General features: G+C 39.1%; 1 protein-coding gene across 5 annotated transcripts in view; it reads right to left on the bottom strand.

Moving 5' to 3' along the window:
• TRPC4AP (transient receptor potential cation channel subfamily C member 4 associated protein) overlaps positions 1 to 23,733 on the bottom strand; it is an 88,721-nt gene that overhangs the window by 36,838 nt on the left and 28,150 nt on the right. For all 5 annotated transcript variants that reach the window (XM_031004822.3, XM_031004820.3, XM_031004821.3 and 2 more), the window contains exons 4-7: positions 16,748 to 16,805; positions 14,200 to 14,255; positions 9,118 to 9,246; positions 3,727 to 3,934 (exon numbers count right to left, since the gene is read on the bottom strand). In XM_031004822.3, the coding sequence (XP_030860682.1) occupies positions 3,727 to 3,934; positions 9,118 to 9,246; positions 14,200 to 14,255; positions 16,748 to 16,805 (451 nt within the window). The remainder of the gene's footprint in view (positions 1 to 3,726; positions 3,935 to 9,117; positions 9,247 to 14,199; positions 14,256 to 16,747; positions 16,806 to 23,733) is intronic.

Genomic DNA, 23,733 nt, shown 5'->3' on the forward strand with positions numbered 1-23,733 from the left:
GACTCCTCCGCCTGTGATCGTGTGAGCCAATTCCCCTAACACATCCCACCTCATAAATACTACTGCTTCTGTCTCTCTGCAGACTGCTGCCTAATATAGGGAAGTAATTAAGGTTAAATGAGGTTATAAGTGTGGGGCCCTAAACCAAGAGGACTGGTGTCCTTCTAAGAAGAGGAAGAGACACCAGAAATCTCTGTCTCTCCTCACTGACAGAGAGGAAAATTCATATGTGGATACAATAAAAAGGTGGCCTTCTACAAGCCAGGAAGAAAGGCCTCAACCAGGAACCAGTCCTGACAGCACCTTGATCTTGGACTTCTAGCCTCCAGAACTGTGAGAAAAATAAATGTCTGTTAGTTAAGCCACCTAGTCTACGGTACCTTGTTATGGCAGCTCAAGCTGACTGATACACACACCTGAGATAAAGGCATTCACTACTGGAGTGCAATTCAAGAATGATAACATTCAGAGGACTAAGACTTTTCTCACCCACTCGTGATTTAATTATGTCCACCAGCTTGGCCTTCCCAGGGCATTCGAATGGAGAAAATCGTGCGGGTAAGGGAATGGAGTAGGAATTATGGTCAGGGTTGGGAAGGGTCAGATCCTGCACAACCTCATGTGTGGAACTACAACTTTTAGGCTTTATCCCAAAAGCTACAAGCAGAATCACACATAGACTGTCTACTAGGCTAGTCACACAGATATGAAAGTGAATCTAGATTATTTTATAGAGACTTTAAGAAAAAACTCCCAAATAAAAAAACAAAAACAAAAACTGGGCTTTCAGTTCTCAGTTAATCAAAAAAGCCCACCTGACCAGAACAGTTCATTCCTCAAGAATAATGGGTAATGCTGGTTTTACTTAAGTCAGTTTACAAATAGGCATCTGAAAGCAATCAATACTAACAGGATCAAAATCATCTGCCAGAATAGATTCCTTAAATGGGAAACTAAAAGATGAAAGTTACTTAGTGCCTCGGCATACACAGGTATCCAATACAGAACCTTTCTAGCCCTCAGTTTCCTCACATGTGCAATGGGGATACTAATCTCTATTCCACAGGGCACTTGAAGGATTAAATAAAATCACTTCTAGGTAAAGCAGTTACCCAGTGTTTGCCACATACCAGGAGCTTAGCAAATACTACCTTTTGTCAATGTATATGGAGGTGTGTACACCAGCTCTGAGGTATAATTTAGTTATAATGAAAGTCACATTTTTTTTTAAATTATACTTTAAGTTCTAGGGTACATGTGCACAACGTGCAGGTTTGTTACCTATGTATACATGTGCCATGTTGGAAAGTCACATATTTTTTAAAAATGTAAATTTCCTAAAATGAGAACTCCCCAAAAATCATAAAGGAGTGGGAAGAAAACCGTACACAGACCAAGGAAGACCTTGTATCTAGTGACACAGGAGGAAAAGCAAATCTGGAGAGAGAATAAACTGGGGTTGGAGTCCACAAACTTCTACCTTTACATATGACTACAACATGTAAAATTATATTCCCTAATAACCTACAAAGTATAGTTATGATCACCTCGTGTTCCTAACTAAAACTAGACAATAACAGAGTGAATGGCAGGTTCATATTCAGCCTCAGGAGAGGAGGCTGCTCTGAAGCACTTGATAACTCTGCAGAGCCAGCCTGGGGAATGCACACAACTGGACTTTAGAAACAAAGAACTGTTTTCAGAGCATGATTAGGGCTACCTCTGGATGGTCATGGTTTTCTACTGCTGCTTTTTAATGATACATTTGTATTATTTTACCTTGTTTATTTGGTGTACCATAAGGTACACAGTGATAGGTTTTTGTATTAACAATATTTCCAGCCTGTTAACACTGAAAAACTAGCTTTTAAGACATAAGTTTCAGTTCAAGTATGAATTATCTACACTCTTATGACCAAAATACATCTATGCCAGTTTCTCCAAAATCTGTGCAGGCAACAACATTTTAGATAGAACACAGTTCTTTTGCTACTGAACAGAAATAGGTGGGCTAGATTGGTTAGAATAGTGTTTTGTTTTTAAGTAATATATTTACACGGTTCTAAAATCAAACAATATATGAAAGTATACAGTAAGGAGTCCCACTCCCACTGCTACTACCTTCCCTTACCAGCTACTTCCTGTTAATAACCACTTTATGTCTGTGTACCCTTTGTTTGTGTACTTTGTGTACCCTTTGTTTCTTTAGGCGTACCATATATGTGGGCAAACGTATGGTCTTATTCTCCCCCGAATTAATACAAAAACTATCATATCATATACACACTGTTCTGTATTTTCCTCTTTATCATTAATGTATCTTGGAGATTTTTCTAAAGCAGTACATAGAGATCTTCATTTTTTCAAAGCTACACAATTTTCCATTATATAAATATTGAATACACTAAGCAGTCCAGTGTTAATGAACATCTGGGTTTCTAGTCTTTTGTTATTACAAATAATGTTGCAATGAATAATTTTTTTTTTTTTTTTTGAGACGGAGTCTAATTATGTCGCCCAGGCTGAAGTGCAGTGGTGCAATCTGGGCTCACAGCAACCTCTGCCTCCTGGGTTCAAGCAATTATCCTGCCTCAGCCTTCTGAGTAACTGGGACTACAGGCGTGCACCACCACACCCAGCTAATTTTTGTATTTTTAGTAGAGATGGGGTTTCGCCATGTTGGCCAGGCTGGTCTCAAACTCTGAACCTCAAGTGATCCTCCTGCCTCGGCCTCCCAAAGTGCTGGGATTACAGGCGTAAGCCACCGTGCCTGGCCTCAGTGAATAATCTTGTACAGTAGTCCTCCCTTAGTCAAGACCCTCACAGTGGATACCTGAAATGGCAGATAGCACCAAACCCTATATATACTATGTTTTTTCTTATATACACACATAACTATGATAAAGCTTAATTTATAAATTAGGTACATTAAGAGATTAACAATAACTAATGATAAAATAGAACAATTGTAACAAGATGCTGTAATAAGAGTTATACGAATGTGGTCTCTCTGGAATTTTCCAGTTAATATTTTCGGATTGCAGTTGACCACGGATAACTGAAACCACAGAAAGTGAAACTGCAGACAAGAGGAGATTAGTGTCTATACATCATTATCTATAAAATGAAGGCCCAGGAGAGACTTAGTAGATCAAAAAGTATATGCATTTGTAATTCTGATAAAAAGTAGTTCTTAACTTTTTTTGTGGTTCTGAGCCCATTAACAAATCTAATGAAAGGTATGGAACTCAGTTTCCAAAATAATGAACAGATACACAAAATTTACATACTAGGAGCCTTCAGATGGATCCATCTCTAGAGATATTTAAAAGGGGTGCTAGGTGTGGTGGCTCACACCTATAATTCTAGCACTTCGGGAAGATGAGGTGGGTGGATCACTTGAGACCAGGAGGTCAAGACCAGCCTGGGCAACATGGTGAAACCCCATCTCTACAAAAAATACAAAAATTAGCCCGGTGTGGTGGCACCTGCCTATAGTTCCAGCTACTCAGGTGGCTGAGGTGGGAGGATCACCTGAGCCTGGGGAGGTCAAGGCTGCAGTGAGCCACGATTGTGCCACTGCACTCCTGCCTGGGTGACACAGTGACGATCCCATCTCAAAAAAAGAAAAAAAAAAGAAAAGAAAAGAAAAAGAAAAAAAACTAGATGATTTAGCAAGGGCCTCAGAGCTATAATCTCAAAATTCTGAGAACTTGGAGACTTTACCTTGATTGATTTCAGCTGCAGAAGGCCCCAAACTCAAGCTCTTCTTCTGTTGAGCATTTTTGGCAAGAAGCGTGTGCTTGTCATCATTCCCTGTATCCATCTCTGAAATGGTGACAGCCAGAATCCGGCAGAAATTAGCGAGCTGCTGCTGATCGAAATTGGATACTAAGGAACTCAGATTGGGGACTTCATCTAGTCGGATCATTTCCTACAGAAGACAAAAATGAAACAATCCCCATGCTCAATTCACTCAAGAGATTGGATGTGCCTCTCTTTTGCATCCCCCTACATATGGGGCTTAGTGGCTAGATCACTTAGGTTCCTATCCCAGCTCTGTAACTTGCAGCTCTGAAACTTTGGTTATGTTACAAAAACCTTTCGAGTCTTTGCTTGTTTATCTGTAAAACGGGACTAATCTACCTCACAGGATTAGTCTGAGGACTAAATTTACCTTTTGGCCACCGTTTTCAATTGTTCTTGTGGTATATTTTGCCTATTTAAAAAAAAAGGAAATGCCTACCACTCAAGTTTTGGAAATCATAAATTACCATTCTTGCTACAGATTTGCTTTTTAAAAAAATAAAACACTTCAAATATAGCTAAAGGCCTCTCTGTGTATCCCCCCTCCAGTGGCATTTTTTTCTCTCCCTTCAGAAGTAAACATTATTTTGAACTCTGTGTTTATTATTCCCGTGCATATTTTTATACTTACAAATATTTCCATTAAAATACATGTTACTGCTCTGCATGCACAGTGTGAATGATACCATACTATACCTTACTTTTCATCCAACATTTTGAAGTTTATCTACACTGATACAAGCAGCTGATTCAATCACTTCCCACCATTTTACCCCACAGTTTAATCATCTCTCTCTTTTAAGAGACAGGGTCTCACTCTGTTGCTCAAGCTGCGGAGCAGTAGTGTCATCATAGCTTACTGCAGACTCAAACTCCTAGGCCCAAGCAATCCTCCTACCTCAGCTTCCCAAGTAGCTAGGACTACAGATGCGTGCCATTACACCTGGCTAATTTTTTAATACTTTTTTTTTTTTTGAGATGGTATCTCATTGTCGCCCAGGCTGGAGTGCAGTGGCACAATCTTGACTCACTGCAAACTCCACCTCCTGGGTTCAAGTGATTCTCCTGCCTCAGCCTCCCAAGTAGTGGGGATTACAGGCGCCCGCCACCACGCCTGGCTAATTTTTGTATTTTTTAGTAGAGATGGGATTTCACCATGTTGGCCAGGCTGGTCTTGAACTCCTGACCTCAGATGATCCATCCACCTTGGCCTCCCAAAGTGCTGGGATTACAAGCGTGAGCTACCACGCCTGGCCAATACTTTATTTTTATAGAGACAGGGTCTCACTATTGTTGCCCAGGCTGGAACTCCTGGACTCAAGCAATCCTCCCACCTTGGCCTCCTAAACTGCTGGGATTACATGTGTGAGCCACTGTGCCTGACCCTTTCTTCTTTTAATACATATTCAGGTAAACTACAGTTTTTCACTATTAAACAATGTTGCAATGAACATTCTTATAGGTACTCTCTGTGTACACATATATGTGACCATTTATCCAGAGTGAGAGCAAGAATTCTTGTCTTTTTCTTGACTTTACCAGAAATAATTCCAAAACATTAAAATTAAGTTCAATATTTGCTGTAAATTTTAATATCCTATAAGTTAAATTTTAATAAATACCCTATATATAGTTTATAAGTTTTCCTTCTATTGCTAGCTTTTATTAAGAATGATAATTTTATGGAATGCCTTGTGCTATTTGGTTCTATTCTCACTCATTACTCCTTAAAATCTGTAAATGGCATGTACTACATCAACTTTTCTCATTTTGAACCATCCCCGTGCTACTCAGATAACACCTGCTATCCTTCATCCCACTAATTTACTTCCACTGGATTGGGTGTTTCTCTTTCACTGCACAGATCACATGAACTTTTAATAATCTGTTCCTGCATCTATTTCCCAAATAATCTGACCACACTTTGATGAAGGCATATATCCTACCCTTTCTCCTGAGACTCAATGCACAGGACCTGGTAGCAAGGGTATCAGTGAATGTGCCCGAAACGAGTGCATGATTCCTAGAAGCTCTCATGAATCTCATACTCCCCTCTATTTCTAGTAATGGAGGACAGGAATTTGCTGTGCAGAGGGCATTGGGGAACAACTGCTTCCACTTTTCCTTTTCCCTAGTACAAAACAAATGTAAGCTACTACTACTATTGGCACCTGTAACTTGTAGCTCACCAGTTCCTCTAGCCCTGTCTAACTCAGTATATGGTTCCCAAAACAGGTCCCACCACCCCCAGCCCACTTCTTATGGTTTTTTGTTTTGTCTTAAATTTTAAGATTTTTTTTTTTTTAAGGCGGAGTCTCACTGTGATGCCCAGGCCGGAGCGCAATGGCACAATCTCTGCTCACTGCAACCTCTGCCTCCTGGGTTTGAGCAATTTTTCTGTCCCAGCCTCCCAAGTAGCTGGGACTACAGGCATGCACCACCATGCTGGGCTAATTTTTATATTTTTAGTAGAGACAGAGTTTCACCATATTGGCCAGGCTGGTCTCCTGACCTCAAGTGATCTGCCCACCTCGGCCTCACAAAGTGCTGGGATTACAGGCATGAGAGCCACTGTGGCTGGCCAAGAATTTAATTCTTATGTTTTAATTTTTGATACGTACAATACGTATTATGCAGCACAACAAAATGACTAGCTGTGTGTGCCTTTCCTATTGCATCTCTCTGCCTCTGGGAACCACTATCATTAATTATTATTGCCTTGCCATTTAAAAACTAGTTTTATCAACAAATAATTTGCTTTTTTGAGCTTTATGAAAATGATATACTACCTACAGTGTTCTGCAACTGGCTTCTACCACTCGATTATTTCAATTACTCAGCTATGTTGTTGCCTATGGCAACAGTTCATTCATTTCTACTATATAATATTCCATTGTGTGAAGAAAGTACATTCATCCCTTCTCCTATTCATGGATCAGAGACTTGGTTTCAGTTTTTTGTTCTGAAACAACGAAGCTACAAATGTTCTTATGTGTTTCTTGATGCACAGGTGGAGAAGTTTTTGCTGGGGCAGTGGCTTCTAAACTTTTCAGCTATCACCAAGAACGACCAACAGTAAACATACATATTGGAATGTATATACAAATGTCAAACAAAAACTTATTCAAAAAATACCCTTACACAATACAGTTTGATCTTTTCTATTTGGCTGGTAGACCCGATGGATTGACTTTACAACCTTCTGGGTTTCAATCCTAAGAATCACTGTTCTAGGACTGAGCTTCCCCATGAGTGTGTCCAGGCACAGGTTATAGGTAACCCATGGCAAAATACTGATGCCATGGCAAAATACTGATGCCTCAGCCCTCAGGGTAAAACTTCTCTAGGTGCTGGGGCACAAGATATGTGCCTGTTCAACTACAAAACCAAAAAAAAGAGGATATTCTGCTGATAAACATTTATCAGTAGTATACAAGTGTTTCCACTGATACACACGCTCACCAACATTTGCCCACTCTCTCCCTCACTATGGTATTGATTTGCATTTCCTTGATTGCCAATCAAGTTAAGCATCTTCTCTTTTATGTTTACGGACCATTTCTTTCTCGTCTGCGAAATGCTTGTTCATAACATTGCCCATTTGTCTACTGGGCTATTTGTCTTTTTCATGCTGATTTGTAAGAATTCTTTTTTTTTTTTTTTTTTTGAGAGGGAGTCTTGTTCTGTTGCCCAGGCTGGAGTGCAGTGACATAATCTTGGCTCACTGCAACCTCTGCCTCCCGGGTTCAAGCAATTCTCATGCCTTAGCTTCCCAAGTAGCTGGGACTACAGGTGTGCGCCACCATGCCCAGCTAATTTTTGTATTTTTTAGTAGAAAATGAGACTGGGTTTTGCCATGATGGCCAGGCTGTTCTCAAACTCCTGACCTCAAGAGATCTGCCTGCCTCAGCCTCCCAAAGTGTTGGAATTACAGGCATGAGCCACCGCGCCTGGCCTGTAAGAATTATTGATAAATTCTGAATACAACAAATCCTTTGTTGGTTACCTGAATTCAAATGTCTTTTCCCAGTTTATGGTGTTTCCACTTTCTTTATAGTATCTATCCCCCTTTCAAACTGCACCAAGATACCCATAATGTTTGGTGGAACACCTCGCCATTTTGGGGTACACAAAAAGGAATGAGAGGGAGTGAGAGGCAAGTGGGAAAAGTTGTGAAGGAGCACTTCTAGACTCCTATGCTGAGACTGCTAAGGAGTCTGGAGTTTCCACTCTGGAGGTCCCCTTTCACACACTGGCTGGAACACACAATTACTGGAATAACAACAAAGCCTTTTTATCAAAGGGCACAAAGGGTCTGTCTGGGGCCTGCACACATCTCCAATGTGTTCCTATAGACAACAGGCCACTTGTGCTGGGCAATGACAAGCAACGCCTGGGGAAAGCACAGCAAGAAGAAATGAACGCTGGGTTCACCACAGTGCACATGAACATCCACCTCCCTGCAACAGCAACCTCTAGGAGGCTGCTCAACAGGAAGAGAAAGAAATCTGCCAACCAGCAACCAACATGGAGGCTCAGGACAGATTAGGACTGGGGAGGTGAGCTCCAGGTCCTAACAAGCATTACACCAAAAATGTAACACAGTAAGTCTCTAACAGAGATCTATGAATGTATTTTTGGGTATCTGTGAATTCTTGAAATTTTTAATTTAGTTTTCATTTCGATCATAGTTGTTTTTTTTTTTTTTTTTTAAAGTTATGGGTCATCCGAATATTAACCTTATGACCAAGTGGCAGGATTTCAGAGCTCCCATTTGTCTCCTACTGCGCTGGTGCCAATTAACCAACTTTAATTGTTGAAGACTAATGAGAAAAAATAGAGGCGGACTTCATAAGTGAAAGCCAAACATTACTACCAAGGAGAACATATCCTAATGAATGAAGGCTTCACACCAGTTCAGATAGCGGTAGAGAAAAGTGGTAAGAGAATGGAGTCACTGCATAGCATACAATAGCACATACATGCTAAAAAGAACTTGCCCCACGGTAATGAGTGAGGGGCAATTTGATTTCAGCAAAGTAACATGAGGCATCACACTACATTCACAGAGTCAATCTGAAGTTCTGAGTTTTAGAATTAGTTTGATTTCAATGTATGTCTGTTTAGGTTTTACAGTCATTTAAGAACCACTAGTATAAGGGGTAATCAAGTTTTATACTTGAATACATCTGAGTAACAAGACATAATTTAACACTTCCTTTTTAAAAAGCTCTGTATATTATTCAGGTTTGAGAATCCAATGGTCTGAGACACCCTTCCCCATCTGGTCAGCTAGAGGACACAGCTCACCTTTTTAACACCCAAAATATCTTCAATGAGGGTTGCTGTTTGTAAGAATGTCTTCTTACTTGTCATCAATGTAAACAGGAAGATCACAAAGTCATTCTTTTCTGCCAAACGCTTTGTAACTCCCTCTGTCTGTCACAAGAAGAAAAGGCAGAATAGGTTGTAAGTACAAAATAAATTATGAAAGTACAAGGCATCCTTTATAGACACTGAAAAGCAGTTTCACCTCTGAAAACTGGCATGAGTCAACAAAACAGGAATGGCATGACTTAACTGTGGGAAACGCTCGTTAACTCCCCAGCTATGGAAGAAAAAAGTCTCCTGATGTGCAGGCTACATAAGTGGGAGCTCACTTGTGAAGAACATAACACAATGAGATGGTATTTCCTAAAAGAACTTATCTCAGAGTTCTGAAGGCCATTCTTAAATCTGAAATCAAACAGTGCCGAAGCATGGACTTAAGAGTCAGACCTAAGTTCTAATTCCAGCTGTGTGATCCTGAGCAAATCACTTCTCACCTTTGGAACTCCATTTTTTCATCAGTAAAATGATCATCTTAAAAGTCTTTGAGGCCAGGCGTGGTGGCTCACACCTGTAACCCCAGCACTTTGGGAGGCCAAGGTGGGCAGATCACTTGAGGCCAGGAGTTTGAGACCAGCCTGGCCAACGTGCCAAAACCCTGTCTCTACTGAAAATACAAATATTAGCTGGGTGTGGTGGTGCATGCCTGTAGTCCTAGCTACTCAGGAAGCTGAGGTAAAAGGATCATTTGAGCCCAGAAGGTGGAGGTTGCAGTGAGCCTAGACTGTGCAAATGCACTCTAGCCTTGGCAACAGAGGGAGACCCTAACTCAAAAAACAAAACAAAACAAAAAAACCAACAACAATAGAAAAACAAAACCCCCAAGGGGTATGAAGGAAGTAAGGAAACTAGCTGGTAAAAGACCTTAAAACTTAGGTTCAAGAGTTTGGATTTAAAACTGCAGTATTGTCAAGTGCAGTGGCTCACACCTGTAATCCCAGCTACCCCAGAGGCTGAGGTGAGAGGACCGCTTGAGGCCAGGAGTGTGAGGCCGCAGTGAGCTACAATCTGTCTCACCACTGCATTCCAGCATGGGGACAGAGTGAAACCCTATCTCTAAAAAGAAAGAAACTGCAGTACTGCTATAGCTTACACACACACACACACACACACACATCCCACCCCTACTGCCTTAAGGCAACTAGAGCTTAGTGACTTTAATATTTCTTTCTTTTTTTCAGCCTCTAAGCTGAAAAAATTCCAAGGTTTACTGCGATAAACTTGACTTCTCCTTAAAAAGTATAATCAAGGGTGCAGACACACATAGTTTGGTAAATGGGAACCCCAAGCTAGGAAGCATTTCAGAATCAGTGAAATGAGATATGTTGCAACAAATTTAATTTTCTTTCTTTTAATTTTAGAGACAGGGTCTCACGCTGTTGCCCAGGCTGAGGCCATGACTATTCACAAGTACGAATATAGCTCACTACAGCCTCAATCACCTGGGCTAAAGCGATCCCCCCACCTCAGCCTCCTGAATCACTGGGACTACAGGTGTGCACCACCGCACCTGGCAAATTTAATTTTCAAAGTGAAGGCATCAATAAAGATGTGCCACGTATATAAATCTTTGACGATCACATTAAATAGGACACTAAAGAAAGCAATCTCCATCTGTATTAATACATTTCGGTTCTTCAGCCGTTAGCACTGACACATTAAAAAAAAAAAAAAAAAAAGGTTGTTATTCCCGAACTACATACAGTACCTACACTGGCTACGATATGTGAAACAGGACTGACTCTAGTTTTACTGACAAGCAAAAGTTCTGGAAGATCCAAAGAAACAGAACAAAAAGAGAAATAAATTTACACTTTCTCAAAGCTTAAAAATCTATCTCCAGGCTGTCAAATACACAATCCTGATGCTCTAACTAGCTACCCTTGACTACCCACCCTTCTCCTCTCTTCAATTTATCAAAGTGCTACTCCTTTTACAGACTGGCTAAAATGACTTCTCTTGGAAAACCTTCCCAAGTCAACAGTGGCCACCCAAAAGGCCATCACTATCCTTCCTTTCCTCTATATCACAAGTTCTTAACTGAGGCCAAAAAGCACAAAAACAATATATAAAAGGTTGTATGCAACTACATTTTTTGGGGGAGAGTTTTTTCCATATAACATTCATCATAGGTTTTTTTTTTTTGGAGACAGGGTCTCACTCTATAGCCCAGACTGAGTGAGTACACTGGCACAATCATGGCTCACAGCAGCCTTAACCTCTCAGACTCAAGCAATCCTCCCACCTCAGCCTCCTGAGAAGCTGGGACTATAGGTATATAACACCACGTCCGGCCAGTTTTTTATTTTTTGTAGAGACAGGTTCTATGTTGCCCAGGCTGGTCTTGAACTCCTGGACACACACAATTCTCCTGCCTCGGCCTATCAAAGTGTTGAGATTATAGGTGTGAGCCACTGCGCCCAGCCTAATCATAAGCTCTTGACCTAGTATCTGTCAAGTATCTAAATGAGGAGCTACAAACTAGCATCCAGTAGGCCAAGCTTTTTCTGGTGAGCAGTACTGTTTATTTTTTTATCTTTTATTTTTTGAGAGACCCTCACTCTGTCACCTGCGCTGGAGTGCAGTGGTGCGATCTCAGCTCACTGCAACCTCTGCCTCCTGGGTTCAAGTGATTCTCTTGCCTCTCCTGAGTAGCTGGGACTATAGGCATGCACCACCACACCCGGCTAATTTTTGTGTTTTTAGTACAGACGGGGTTTCACCATGTTGGCCCGGCTGGTCTGGAACTCCTGACCTCAAGTGATCCACCCGCCTCAGCCTCCCAAATTGCTGGGATTACAGGTGATAGCCACCGTTCCCGGCCAACAGTACTTTTTAAACTTTTGAAATCAAACATCTTTAGACAGGACATACTTGCTCCAGTTTAGTCACAGTTTACACAAGTCCCCACTCCAACACCAGCAATTCCAAACATTTCCTGTTTTCTGCCTGATCCCTGGAGGCATTGGTGTTTGCAACCCTGAGAGCCCCAGGTTCTCTACATTAACATGGAATTCAGCCAGATAGCACATAATTGAACCATATCGCCCTATGTTCCTCAAATTTTTTTTAAAATTTTATTTAAAAATACTTTTAGTTGATATATAATAAAGGTACATAATTTCAGGGAGCATATAATTTAATACATTCGTATAATTTATAAAAATCAAATCAATGTACTTGGGATAGCCATCAGCTTAAATACTTGTCTTTTCTTTATGCTAAGAACCATTCAAATTCTCTTCTAGCTATTTTGAAATGTAAAACAGAACAGATTATTATAAACTAAGTCACCCTTACTGATTTATCTAACACTAGGTCTTATTTATCATCCCATATATTTGTACCCATTAATCAACTTCTCTTCATACATTTCATTTTTTTAACTTAACTGTTTTATTGGAATGTCACTGATTAACATTAGGTATCATGATTTTAAAACGGCCTCATAAAACTAGTGACTATATGGAGTTGCCAATGATGGAGTCATTATATTATACACTGTCTTCTTCTATAAGGACAATTTCTTATTGGCCCTAGTTGCAAGAACTGTGCATTTCCTGAACAATCTGAAATTTTATCTTATAGATCTCCCTGTGCCTATCTCTGTCATTGGCTATACATGGCTACCGAGCACTTAAAAGGTGGCCAGGCCAAACTAAGATGTGCTCTGGGTATTCAAACAAGAGGAAAGAAAAACAACACACACACACACATTGGATTTTGAGAGCTCAATACGAAAAACAAGTAAATATCTCATTAATAATTAATTATACTGATTACATGTTAGAATGACAATATTCTTGATACACTGTGTTAAACAGAATTTATCATTAAAATTAACTTCACCATTTCTTCCTACTTTTTTCTTTAAAAAAATGTGGCTACAAGGAAATTTAAAATAACCCAAGTGGCTTGCATTATATTTCAATTGCACAGCACTATTATAGATGCTGAATTACGTAAGTGTTCAAACATATTCCCCTATTTGTGTTGGCTGCTAAGAAGCTTGAAGCCAAATTTGTGCCCATCCGTAATACAGATGATTTTATGGTCTTCATTTTTATATCAGCCCAATTCCTGGCTATACGTTATGTCCCCACCTTTATCTTCTTCTTTCTTACCTGCTTCTAAGTTCGTGATCTTGGTAGATTTTGCATACACCCACAAGATGTCAGAAATCTTATTTTGAATGAGGCAAGAAATGAAATGGAGCTAAATGTTTTTTTTTTTATTTCCACAGCATACAGGGTTCACATTTATAATAGCACTCGTCTCATTCTGCCATGTATTATGATTCACAGTACACAGTTTATCATAAGTTTCTAAAAGACAGGTACTGTATCTTTTAAAAACTAACATTTATATATTGTTTTACAAAGTGTTTTCACATCTACTATCTCAGTTCTCACAATAAATCTGTGATGTTAATACAACTGCTAACTGCATTCTACTGGTAAGAAACTACGGCTTGGGAGGTGTACTAAGCCAAGGGCCAGAACACAAAATCAGGTACTAACACTAAGTGCCATCCTCTTTTGTTTCTACCAGATTGCTTTCTTTATTCACCATTCTTCCTGGCTCAGTGGTCAACCTAGTAGAGTCCTGCTCAATATATGGGCGGGGCTTCTGGTTCTCATTTTGTTTTCTAACAAGGAAAATGAAGAAATAGGCATAATGGAGTTAAAATGAGTCTTAAAGGTCACAGTCTGCCAACACTTGTCACCTTTTGACAAGTGTCCAGTTTCTACTTGGACAGCTCTAAGGACAAAGGAGTTTACTACCTGCTGCAGCAGTCCTGGCTCTTAACAACTGCTACAAAAGTCTGCCTCCCCATAATTTCTACCAGTTAGTCCTGATTTTCAGGCACACATAAAATAAGCCCGATTCCCCCACTGTCTGAAAACAGCTCTTATGTCTGCCATTCTACTCGAATATTCCCATCTTAAACATTGCAGACCTGGTAGGGGAGATAAACAGAGACCCAGTGGCAGGGGTACTTACACAGACACAGGTATTATACAGGATACTCAAGCAGTCCTTGGACATTTCATCACTTACTGAAAGTGAAAGGGTAATGACTGGTTATTTTTCTCAATGAAAAGATAGTACAACGGTTACCACATTTTTTTCAGCATAAGAACTGTTATAATCCCCTCCAAGATGATTATTTTTCCTTTAATATACTTCTTCCAGTCCCTGTCTACCAAAGGTTTTCATAGTGCCCATTAGAACCTACAAGACCATTTGCATATTGCTTTTGGTTTGATACAGCAGCTGTTTTCTTATTATGCTCCACAGTCTTCATAATTTCAACCTGTTGTTGTGCCATCATTTAATAAAGCCATTTTCCCTTAATGTCTTGCTTAGGATATATCTAGGATTTGTTTTTTTTTGTTTTTTTTTTTTTTTTTTGGCTATTTAAGTAGACCACAAATGAACAACTTAATATATATGTGTATCCTTTTCATGTTTGTATTAAACTGGTTCCTCAAGATACATTTTCAAAAGTAGAACTACTAGAATCTAAAGTATAGGTATCTTTTTTTTGTTCATTTGTTTTGGTTTTTTAAATGAGGTCTTACTCTGTCACTCAGGGGCACGATCACAGCTCACTGTAGTCTCGAACTCCTAGGCTCAAGCAATTTTCCCTCCTCACCCTCCCGAGTGGCTAGGACTGCATGCGCGTGTACCATGCCTGGCTAAAAGTTAAAAGTATAAGCATCTCAATTGCTCTTGTTATAAATTTCCATTGAAAGTTCTACTAGCAGCAAACAAAAATACCATTTTTATCAGACTCATTAACTGAGCATTTCTTTTTTTGTTGCTGTTATCTGTGTTGGGCAAATGGCTCTTAATGTCTGATCTATTACTAATTCTTATAAAGAAACTACTACTTCCCTGTGAGCAGGAACAGGAAAGTAGCATAAAAACGAAACTTAATTTTCATGAGCCCAAAACCAAAAGATGATGAAACTGAGTATGAACCATGGACAAAGCGCTTTATTTGGCACTGCTTCTATTTTTTAAAACTGTTTCCATTCACTCCTAAGCTGCTAGGAATGCTAAAATGCTAGGTCTCCTTCTCAGATCCCAATGGGCAGCCCTGCCAAGCTAGCTTGACTAGATGGGTTGTCTCATAATCCTGAGACAATGCAGATGCTCTGCATCCCTTATCACCACCTTTCAACCTACTGGGGCTCTGTGATTGATTTATTTAACAACTTCACAGCAGGGTGAAACACTGCTCTGTATGTCTCACTATATATCTCACTATTTCTAGATCCTCCATTTTTAAAAGGAATTGGGATTCACTCATTCATCAAGTATTGTTCAGCATCTACTCTAGAGCAGATACAGTGGTGGTGAGGGAAAAAAAGTCTCAGCCTTCATGGAACCTATAAATCTAGTGGGAAGAAGAGAGACTAAACAAGTGCACCAACAAATAATTACAATATGCTACTTGCTATGAGGGTACATAGAGAACATGAAAGACCAAGTTAGAATACACAGCTGAGACATTAAAAATGAATATAAATCCTCTTAACCACTACTGCATGCACAAATGAGGCCTTATACAGTATGTCCTATTGGGGTAAAAAAAAAATCTTTTAAATTAAAAAAACGCAAAGTTGGTAGGAGGGCATTCACCAAACATTAACTGAAGTCATCTCTGGCTTTTAACACCAGAGTAAAGTGCATTCACTTTTTATTTTAAATTAAATACCGAAGCTGGGTGCGGTGGCTCAGGCCTGTAATCCCAGCACTTGGGAGGCTGAGGTGGGTGGATCCCTTGACGTCAGGAGTTCGAGACCAGCCTGGTCAACATGGTGAAACCCCATCTCTACTAAAAAAAAAAAATACAAAAATTAGCCGGGTATGGTGGTGGGCGCCTGTAATCCCAGCTACTTGAGAGGGTGAGGCAGGAAAATCACTTGAGCTCAGGAGGCGGAGGTTGCAGTGAGCCAAGATCATGCCACTGCACTCCAGCCTGGGCAACAGAGCGAGACTCTGTCTCAAAAAAAAAAAAAAAAAAATTGAATACCTAAAAAGAATTATTTGTAACGTGTAAGTTATAAAAAATAATAATAGAATATTACCCATATATCTACCACCCAGCTTAAGAAACAGTGCATACCAAAACACTCTGACTTTTTACCATTCACACCCTGGTAATGCCTGAACTTTTTACAAAGAGCATATATCACCTTTCTAAAAAAAATAGTTTAAAAAAAATAAAACAGAGTGATCTTACTCTCTCAGCTAGTTATATGTGAGAAATAAGAATTTCCCAAGGAAACATAGAAGCTGGATCACAGGACTATCAAAAGTACAAAGTTGCATTCTCTTAACCCAGATCTGAATTTCTACACAGTACAGAATGAATAAAGACAGCTGCTTAGCTGGGGGAGGAGAGAGCAATCTGTAGCTAAATCTAAGACATGTCCTTACTATTAAGAGTTAGGAAGGGAAGGAAGAAGGCAGCTGCTGGGAACTGCCACCGTATCGGCAGGTTGGAAAACAAGGACCAGTAGCTAACAGGTATACTTACTTTTCAGTTTCTGTCCCCGGATAGAGATCGTAGGCCTCATAAGAATTTCTACAAGAAGCTATAAAAAAAATTAGATAAAATCTTCAAAATTAATTCAAAGTATAACTTATAAAATGATTTTGCCATAACCATTCATGGCCCATATATCTGTCACAGTATTACAAGACCCTTTTGTTCCAGGAGGCAGTAAGGTTCAGTAAGGCTCCTGACTGCAGCAAGTCAGGAGACCCAGGTTCTAGTCCCAGCTTGGCCACCTACTTGCCCTTCTCTGGGCCTCAGCTTTCTCATTTTTGAAAAGAAGTATTTTAGATTAGGTAATCTCTGGGATCTAATGTGGCTTTAATTTCTGAAAAGCTGCAGAACATTATTACTATGATTCTTCTGTTTAAAGAACATTTGTAAGTTTATTTTAAAAGGACTCAAAAGATACACCATAAATTGTTAACACTGATTTCTACAGGTTTGGGGGTTATATGCATGTGTTTTTTATTTTACATACTTTAATACAATTTTGCACAAACTGTTTAAAATAAGCATGTATTTAAAAATTCATTCTACTGAGAGAAAGGATAGTTGATAAAAGGGTCAATCCATTAGAAAGATATAACAACTACAAATATGTATGTACTTAAAAATAGAGCCCAAAAATACATGAAACAAAAGCTGGCAGAAATGAAGGAAACAGATAATTTAAAAATAAAAGTTGGACACGTTAATAACTCTGCTTTCAATAATAGACAACTAGGCAGACGAGCAAAGAAATAGAAGACTTGAACACAACGAACATATATTCTAACAGACATCTACAGAACACTCCATGCAGCAAGAACAGAGTATACATTCTACTCAAGTGCACATGAAACATTTTCCAGGACAGTTCATATTTCAGGCCACTAAACAAGCCTCAATAAATTTAAAAGCACTTAAATCATATACAGCATGTTGTCTGGCCACAATGGAATGAAATTAAAATCAGAAAGAAATTTGGGAAATTCATGAATTATGTGGATAATTTTAAAAACCCATCCTAAATAATAATGGGCCAAAGAAGAAACCACAAGGGGAAGTATAAAGTATCCAAGAAGGATGAAAATACCAAAACTTATGATGTAGCTAATGGAGTGCTCAGAGGGAAATTTATAGCTCTAAATGCCTATATTAAAAGAAAATTCTTTTTTTTTTTTTTTTTTTTTTTTTTTTTTTAAGACAGAGTCTTGCTTTGTCTCCCAGGCTGGAGTGCAATAGCCCTATCTCGGCTCACTGCAACCTCCGCCTCCTGGGTTCAAGCGATTCTCCTGCCTCAGCCTCAGAATAGCAGGGATTACAGGTGCCTGCCACCACTCCTGGCTACTTTGTGTATTTTTAGTAGAAACGAGGTTTTGCCATGTTGGCCAGGCTGGTCTTGAACTCCTGACCTCAGGTGATCTGCCCACCTTGACCTCCCAAAATGCTGGGATTATAGGCATGAGCCACCACGCCCGGCCAAAGAAAATTGTTTCTAATCGATAACCTAATCTTCTACCTTAAGACACTGGAAAAAGAGCAGACTAAACCCAAAGCAAGCAAAAGGGAGAATAAGAGTTGAAACAAATGAAACAGAGAATAGAAAATAACGAAAATGAACAAAACCAAAAGCTGGCTCTTTGAAAAGACTGGCAAATTCTTAACTAGACTGACCAAGAAAAAAGGAGAGAGGATACAGATTACTATACTCAGAAATAAAGGAGAGGGCATTACCACCAACCTTATGGCAACAAAAGTGATTATAAGGAACTACTATGAACAACTGTATGCCAACAAATTAGATGACCTAGACGAAATTGACACATTCCTAGAAAGACATAAAACTAAAAACTGACTTAAGAAGAAACAGAGGCTGGGCATGGTTGTTCATGCTTGTAATCCCAACACCTTGGGCGGCTGAGGTGGGAGGACTGATTGAAGCCAGAAGATTGAGACAACCCTGGCCAACACAGCAAGACCCCATGTCTCTACAAATAAAATAAATTAGCTGGGCGTGGTGGTACGCCTATAGTTCCAGCTACTTGGGAGACTGAGGCAGGAGGATTACTTGAGCCCAGAAGGTTGAGGCTGCAGTGAGCTATGATCATGCCAATGCACTCCAGCCTGGATGGTAGCGTGAGACTCCATCTCTTTAAAAAAAAAAAAAAAAAGAAGAAGGAAGAAGAAGAAAGAAGAAGAAATAAGAAGAAGAAGAAGAAGAGGAAGAAGACTACGACGACGAAGAAGAAGACGAAGATGAAGAAGATGAAGAAGAAGGTGAAGACGAAGACAAAGATGAATAAGACGAAGAAGACGAAGAAGATGAAGACGAAGAAGAAGACGAAGAAGACGAAGAAGGCGAAGAAGAAAAGACGAGGAAGACGAAGATGAAGAAGACGAAGGTGAAGAAGACAAAGATGAAGAAGACAAAGACGAAGAAGACGAAGAAGAAGAAAAAACAGAACATCTGAACAGCCCTATAACAAGTAGAGACTGACTTAGTGATTTAAAAAAAAACAAACAAAAACAACAATAACAAAAAACTACCCATAAAGAAAAACCTTGGACATGATGGCTCCATTGGTGAACAATACAAGACATTTAAAGAATGATCAGTTCTTCATAAACTCTTCCAAAAAACAGAAGAGAAGGAAACATTTCCCAATTCATTCTTTGAGGCCAGTATTACCCTGATACCAAAACCAAACAAAGACATCACAAGAAAACTACAGATGAGTATCTTTTATGCACATACACACAAAAATCCTGAAAACCCTAGCAAACAAAATCCAGACACATATAAAAAGGATTATAGTGCACGCATGATGGCTTATGCCTGTAATCCCAGCACTTTGAGACGTCAAGGCAGGAGGACTACTTAAGCCCAAGAGTATGCAACCAGCCTGGGCAACACAGTGAGACCCTGTCTCTACAAAAATTAAAACAAAAAATTAGCCAAGCATGGTAGCATGCACCTGTAGTCCCAGCTACTCAGGAGGCCGAGATGGGAGGATCACTTGAGCCCAGGAGAGGCTGCAGTGAGCTGTGATCACACCACTGCATTCCAGCCTGGGTGACAGAGAGACCCTGTCTCCAAAAAAAAAAAAAAAAACTCAAGAAAAGGATTATACACTACGACACTATGACAAAGTGGAATTTATCCCAGGAATGTAAGGTTGGTTCAACATATGAAAATCAATATAATACACCATATCAATAGAAGAAAGGACAAAAGCCAAAAGCCACACGGTCATCTCAACAGATGCAGAAAAAGCGTTTGAAAAAAAAACCCAAAACACTTTCATGATAAAACAATCAACAAGGAATAGAAGAGAACTTCTTCAGCCTGATTAAGGGCTTTTATTAAAAAACCCACAGCTAGCATCATGCTTAACAGTGAAGACTAAATGCTTTCCCATTAAGATGAGGAAAAAGACAAAGATGTCCACTCTCGCCACTTCAATTTAACATTGTACTGAGTGTTCTAAGGCAACTAGAGAAAAATAAAAAAAGAAATTAAAGGCACCCAAATTGGAAAGGAATAAGTAAAACTATTTACAGATGTCACAATCTAGAATACAGAAAATTCCTAAAGAATCCACTCAAAAAAAACTATTAGAGCCAATAAGCAAGAGTTCAGCAAGATTTCACGATATGTGATCAATATACATAAATCAACTGTATTTCTAAAATTGTAGCAAGAAGCAAAAAAAACTGAAATTATGAAAACAATTCCATTTAAAGGAGCATCAAAAACAGTAAAGACACTTAGAAATAAGTTTAACAAGTGCAAGACTTGTACAACAAAACATTTTTGAAAGAAATTAAAGACAATCTAAAAAAATGGAAAGCTATCTTGTAGTTCATGGATCAGAATATTTAATATTGTTAAGATGATAATACTCCCTAAATTGATCTATAAATTCAATGCAATCACTATCAAAATCTCAGCTGGCTTCTTTGCAGAAATTGGCAAGCTGATCCTGAAATTCACATGCAAATATAAGGGATGCATAACAGCCAAAACAATCTTGATCTGTAAATACAAAAATAAACCCGTGTCTATGATCAGTTGATTTTTGACAAGGTTGCCAAGACAATTCAATGATGAAAGAGTAGTTTTTTCAATAAGTGGTGCTGTGACAACTGGATAGTCACATGCAGAAGAATGAAACTGGACCCCTGCCTCACATGATAAACAAAAATCAATGCAAATGGATCAAAGATCTAAATGTAAGATACAAAATATAAAATTCTCAGAAGAATACATACGTAAATCTTTGTGACCTTGGATTAGGAAATGGTTTCTTAGATGCACACCAATACCCAAGCAACAAAAGATAAAATGAACTTCATCAAAATTAAAGACTTTGTGTTTCAAAGGACACCATCAAGAGAGTGAAAAGACAGCTACTTAATGCGGGAAAATATTTGCAAATTACAAGGAATTAGTATCCAGAAACTAATACAACTCAATAATAAAAAGACAACCCAATCAAGAAATGGAGAAAGCAGATGAACAGACATTTCTCCAAAAGTCCAATAATAAACAGAGGATCAACATTAGTCATCAGGGAAATGCAAATCAAAACCACAATGAGATACCTCTTCATATCTACTAAGAAGGCTATAATGAAAAAGACAAATAGTAACTATTGGCAAAGATGTGGAGAAATTAGAACCTTCATACACTGCTGGTAGGTATGTAAAATGGTGCAACTGCTTCAGAAAGCAGTCTGGCAGATCCTTAAAAATTAAACAGAGTTACCAGCAACTCCACTCCTAGGTATATACCAAGGGAAATTTTTTAGTAAGACAATCTAATAGAAAATGAAAACACGTCCACCTAAAAATTTATATGCCAATGTTCATGGCAGCATTATTAATCATAGCAGATTACTAATAATAGCCAAGAGTGGGAACAACCCAAATGTCCATCAACTGATGAATGGATAAGATGTGGCCTATCCATACAGTGGAATATTTCTTGACAATAAAAAGGAATGGAGTATTGATACACGTTATGACACGGATTAACCTTGAGAACATTATGTTAAGCAAAAGAAGCCAGTCACAAAAGACCACGTATTGTTATGACTCCATTTATGTGAAATGTCCAGAATAATTAAATCTATAAAGACAGAAAGTAGATTAGTGGTTGCCTAAGGATGTGGGAGGGAGGCCTTGGGAGGAAATGGGGAGTGGTTACTGAAGAATATGGTGTTTCTTTTTTGGAGTGATGAAAATGTTTTAAAATCAATTGTGATGACAGTGGTATATAACTCTGACCATACTAAAAAACTGAATTATATCTTTTAATATATCTTTTAAATGGGTGACTTGTATGACATGAATTATATCTCAATAAAGCTATTATTTAAAACAATAAAACACCTCATGCTCAGTTATAGAAGCTAGACATAAAAAGCCACACGGTGGACGATTCTGTTGATATGAAATATCCGTAACAGGTGATATGGTTTGGCTGTGTGCCCTCACCCAAATCTCACCTTGAATTGTAATAATCCTCATGTGTCAAGGGTGGGACCAGGTGGAGGTGACTGGATCATGGAGGCAGTTCCCCCATGCTGTTCTCGTGATAACGAGGGAGTCTCATGAGATCTGATGATTTTATAAGTGTCTGGCATTTCCCCTGCTTGCCCTCACTCTGTCCTGCTGCCCTGTGAAGAAGGTGCCTGCTTCTCCTTTGCCTTCTGCCATGATTGTGAGTTTCCTGAGGCCTCCCAGGCCATATGGAACTGTGAGTCAATTAAACCTCTTTCCTTTATAAACTACCAGTCTCAGGTATTTCTTCATTGCAGCATGAGAACAGACTGACACAACAGGCATATTATGGACATTATGGATATTTCACAACAGGCATAATACAGACATAAAATAGATTAATAGCTGCCAGAGCTGGGGAGAAGGGGAGATGGGAAGTGACTGCTAATTTGTACAAGATTTCTTTTTGGCATGATAAAAATGTTCTGGTTATCACTGCACAATACTGATGGGTGGTTACAAGAATTAACTTTATGTAAATTATATTTCAATAAAGCTGTTATTGCTGGGGAGGCAGGGTGGCTCGTGCCTATAATCCCAGCTACTCAAGAAGGTGAGGCAGGAAGATCATTTGAGACCAGGAGTTGGAGACTGCCTAAGGAACAAAGCAAGACCCCCATATCTCTAACAAATATTAAAAAATTAGCCACGTGTGATGGCATGAACCTGTAGTCCCAGCTACTCGGGAGACTGAGGCAGGAGGATCACTAGAGCCCAGGGGTTCAAGGCTGCAGTGAGCTAGGATCGTACCACTGCACTCCAGCCTGTGACACAGCGCAACTCTATCTCTAAAATCATCCTAACAATTTTTAAAAGCTGTTATTTAAAAAAATTCTGTTAAACAAATTCTAGGTTAATATAAACAGAAAAAAATAAATGTTAGAAAGGAATACTCCCGAATCTTAACAGTGGTTGAATTTTGGTGACAAGTCGCAAGACAGTTTTTCACATTTTCCTTGACAAACACCTTTTCCTTTTAAAATGAGAAAAATTAGGACCTTTGTTTTCCAAAAAAGTCCAATTTTCACTTAAAGCATTTAAAAATTATCTATATGCTGAGAATATGACTAAGCCCGTATGTTTAAAGACATTCCCTATATACGTATTTATTTTTTATTATTGTTTAAATCAAGCTAGGAGCTACCCCAGAACCAAAAGAAAAATTCTTCCTTAGCCCCTTCTAGCTATAGGCCAATACTTAGGCAGCATGTCCAAGATACCTCAAGCCAAATGAAGAAAGAAGATTCCATGGCATTTTTTAAATTAAAAAGCCAGCAGGCAAATCTTTGAGACTAGACAGTTCAGCTTGAGGGTCTGAGAAAGCCTCTGCTCATCTCAAACCAGCAACAAATCTTTAGAAAGTAATTCACATGCCATGAGATTGCTCGTGGCATGAATGTGACACTATAATTCAACAT

The sequence above is a fragment of the Gorilla gorilla genome, chromosome 21 (assembly GCF_029281585.2).
Source record: "Gorilla gorilla gorilla isolate KB3781 chromosome 21, NHGRI_mGorGor1-v2.1_pri, whole genome shotgun sequence".
Taxonomy (NCBI): Eukaryota; Metazoa; Chordata; class Mammalia; order Primates; family Hominidae; genus Gorilla; species Gorilla gorilla.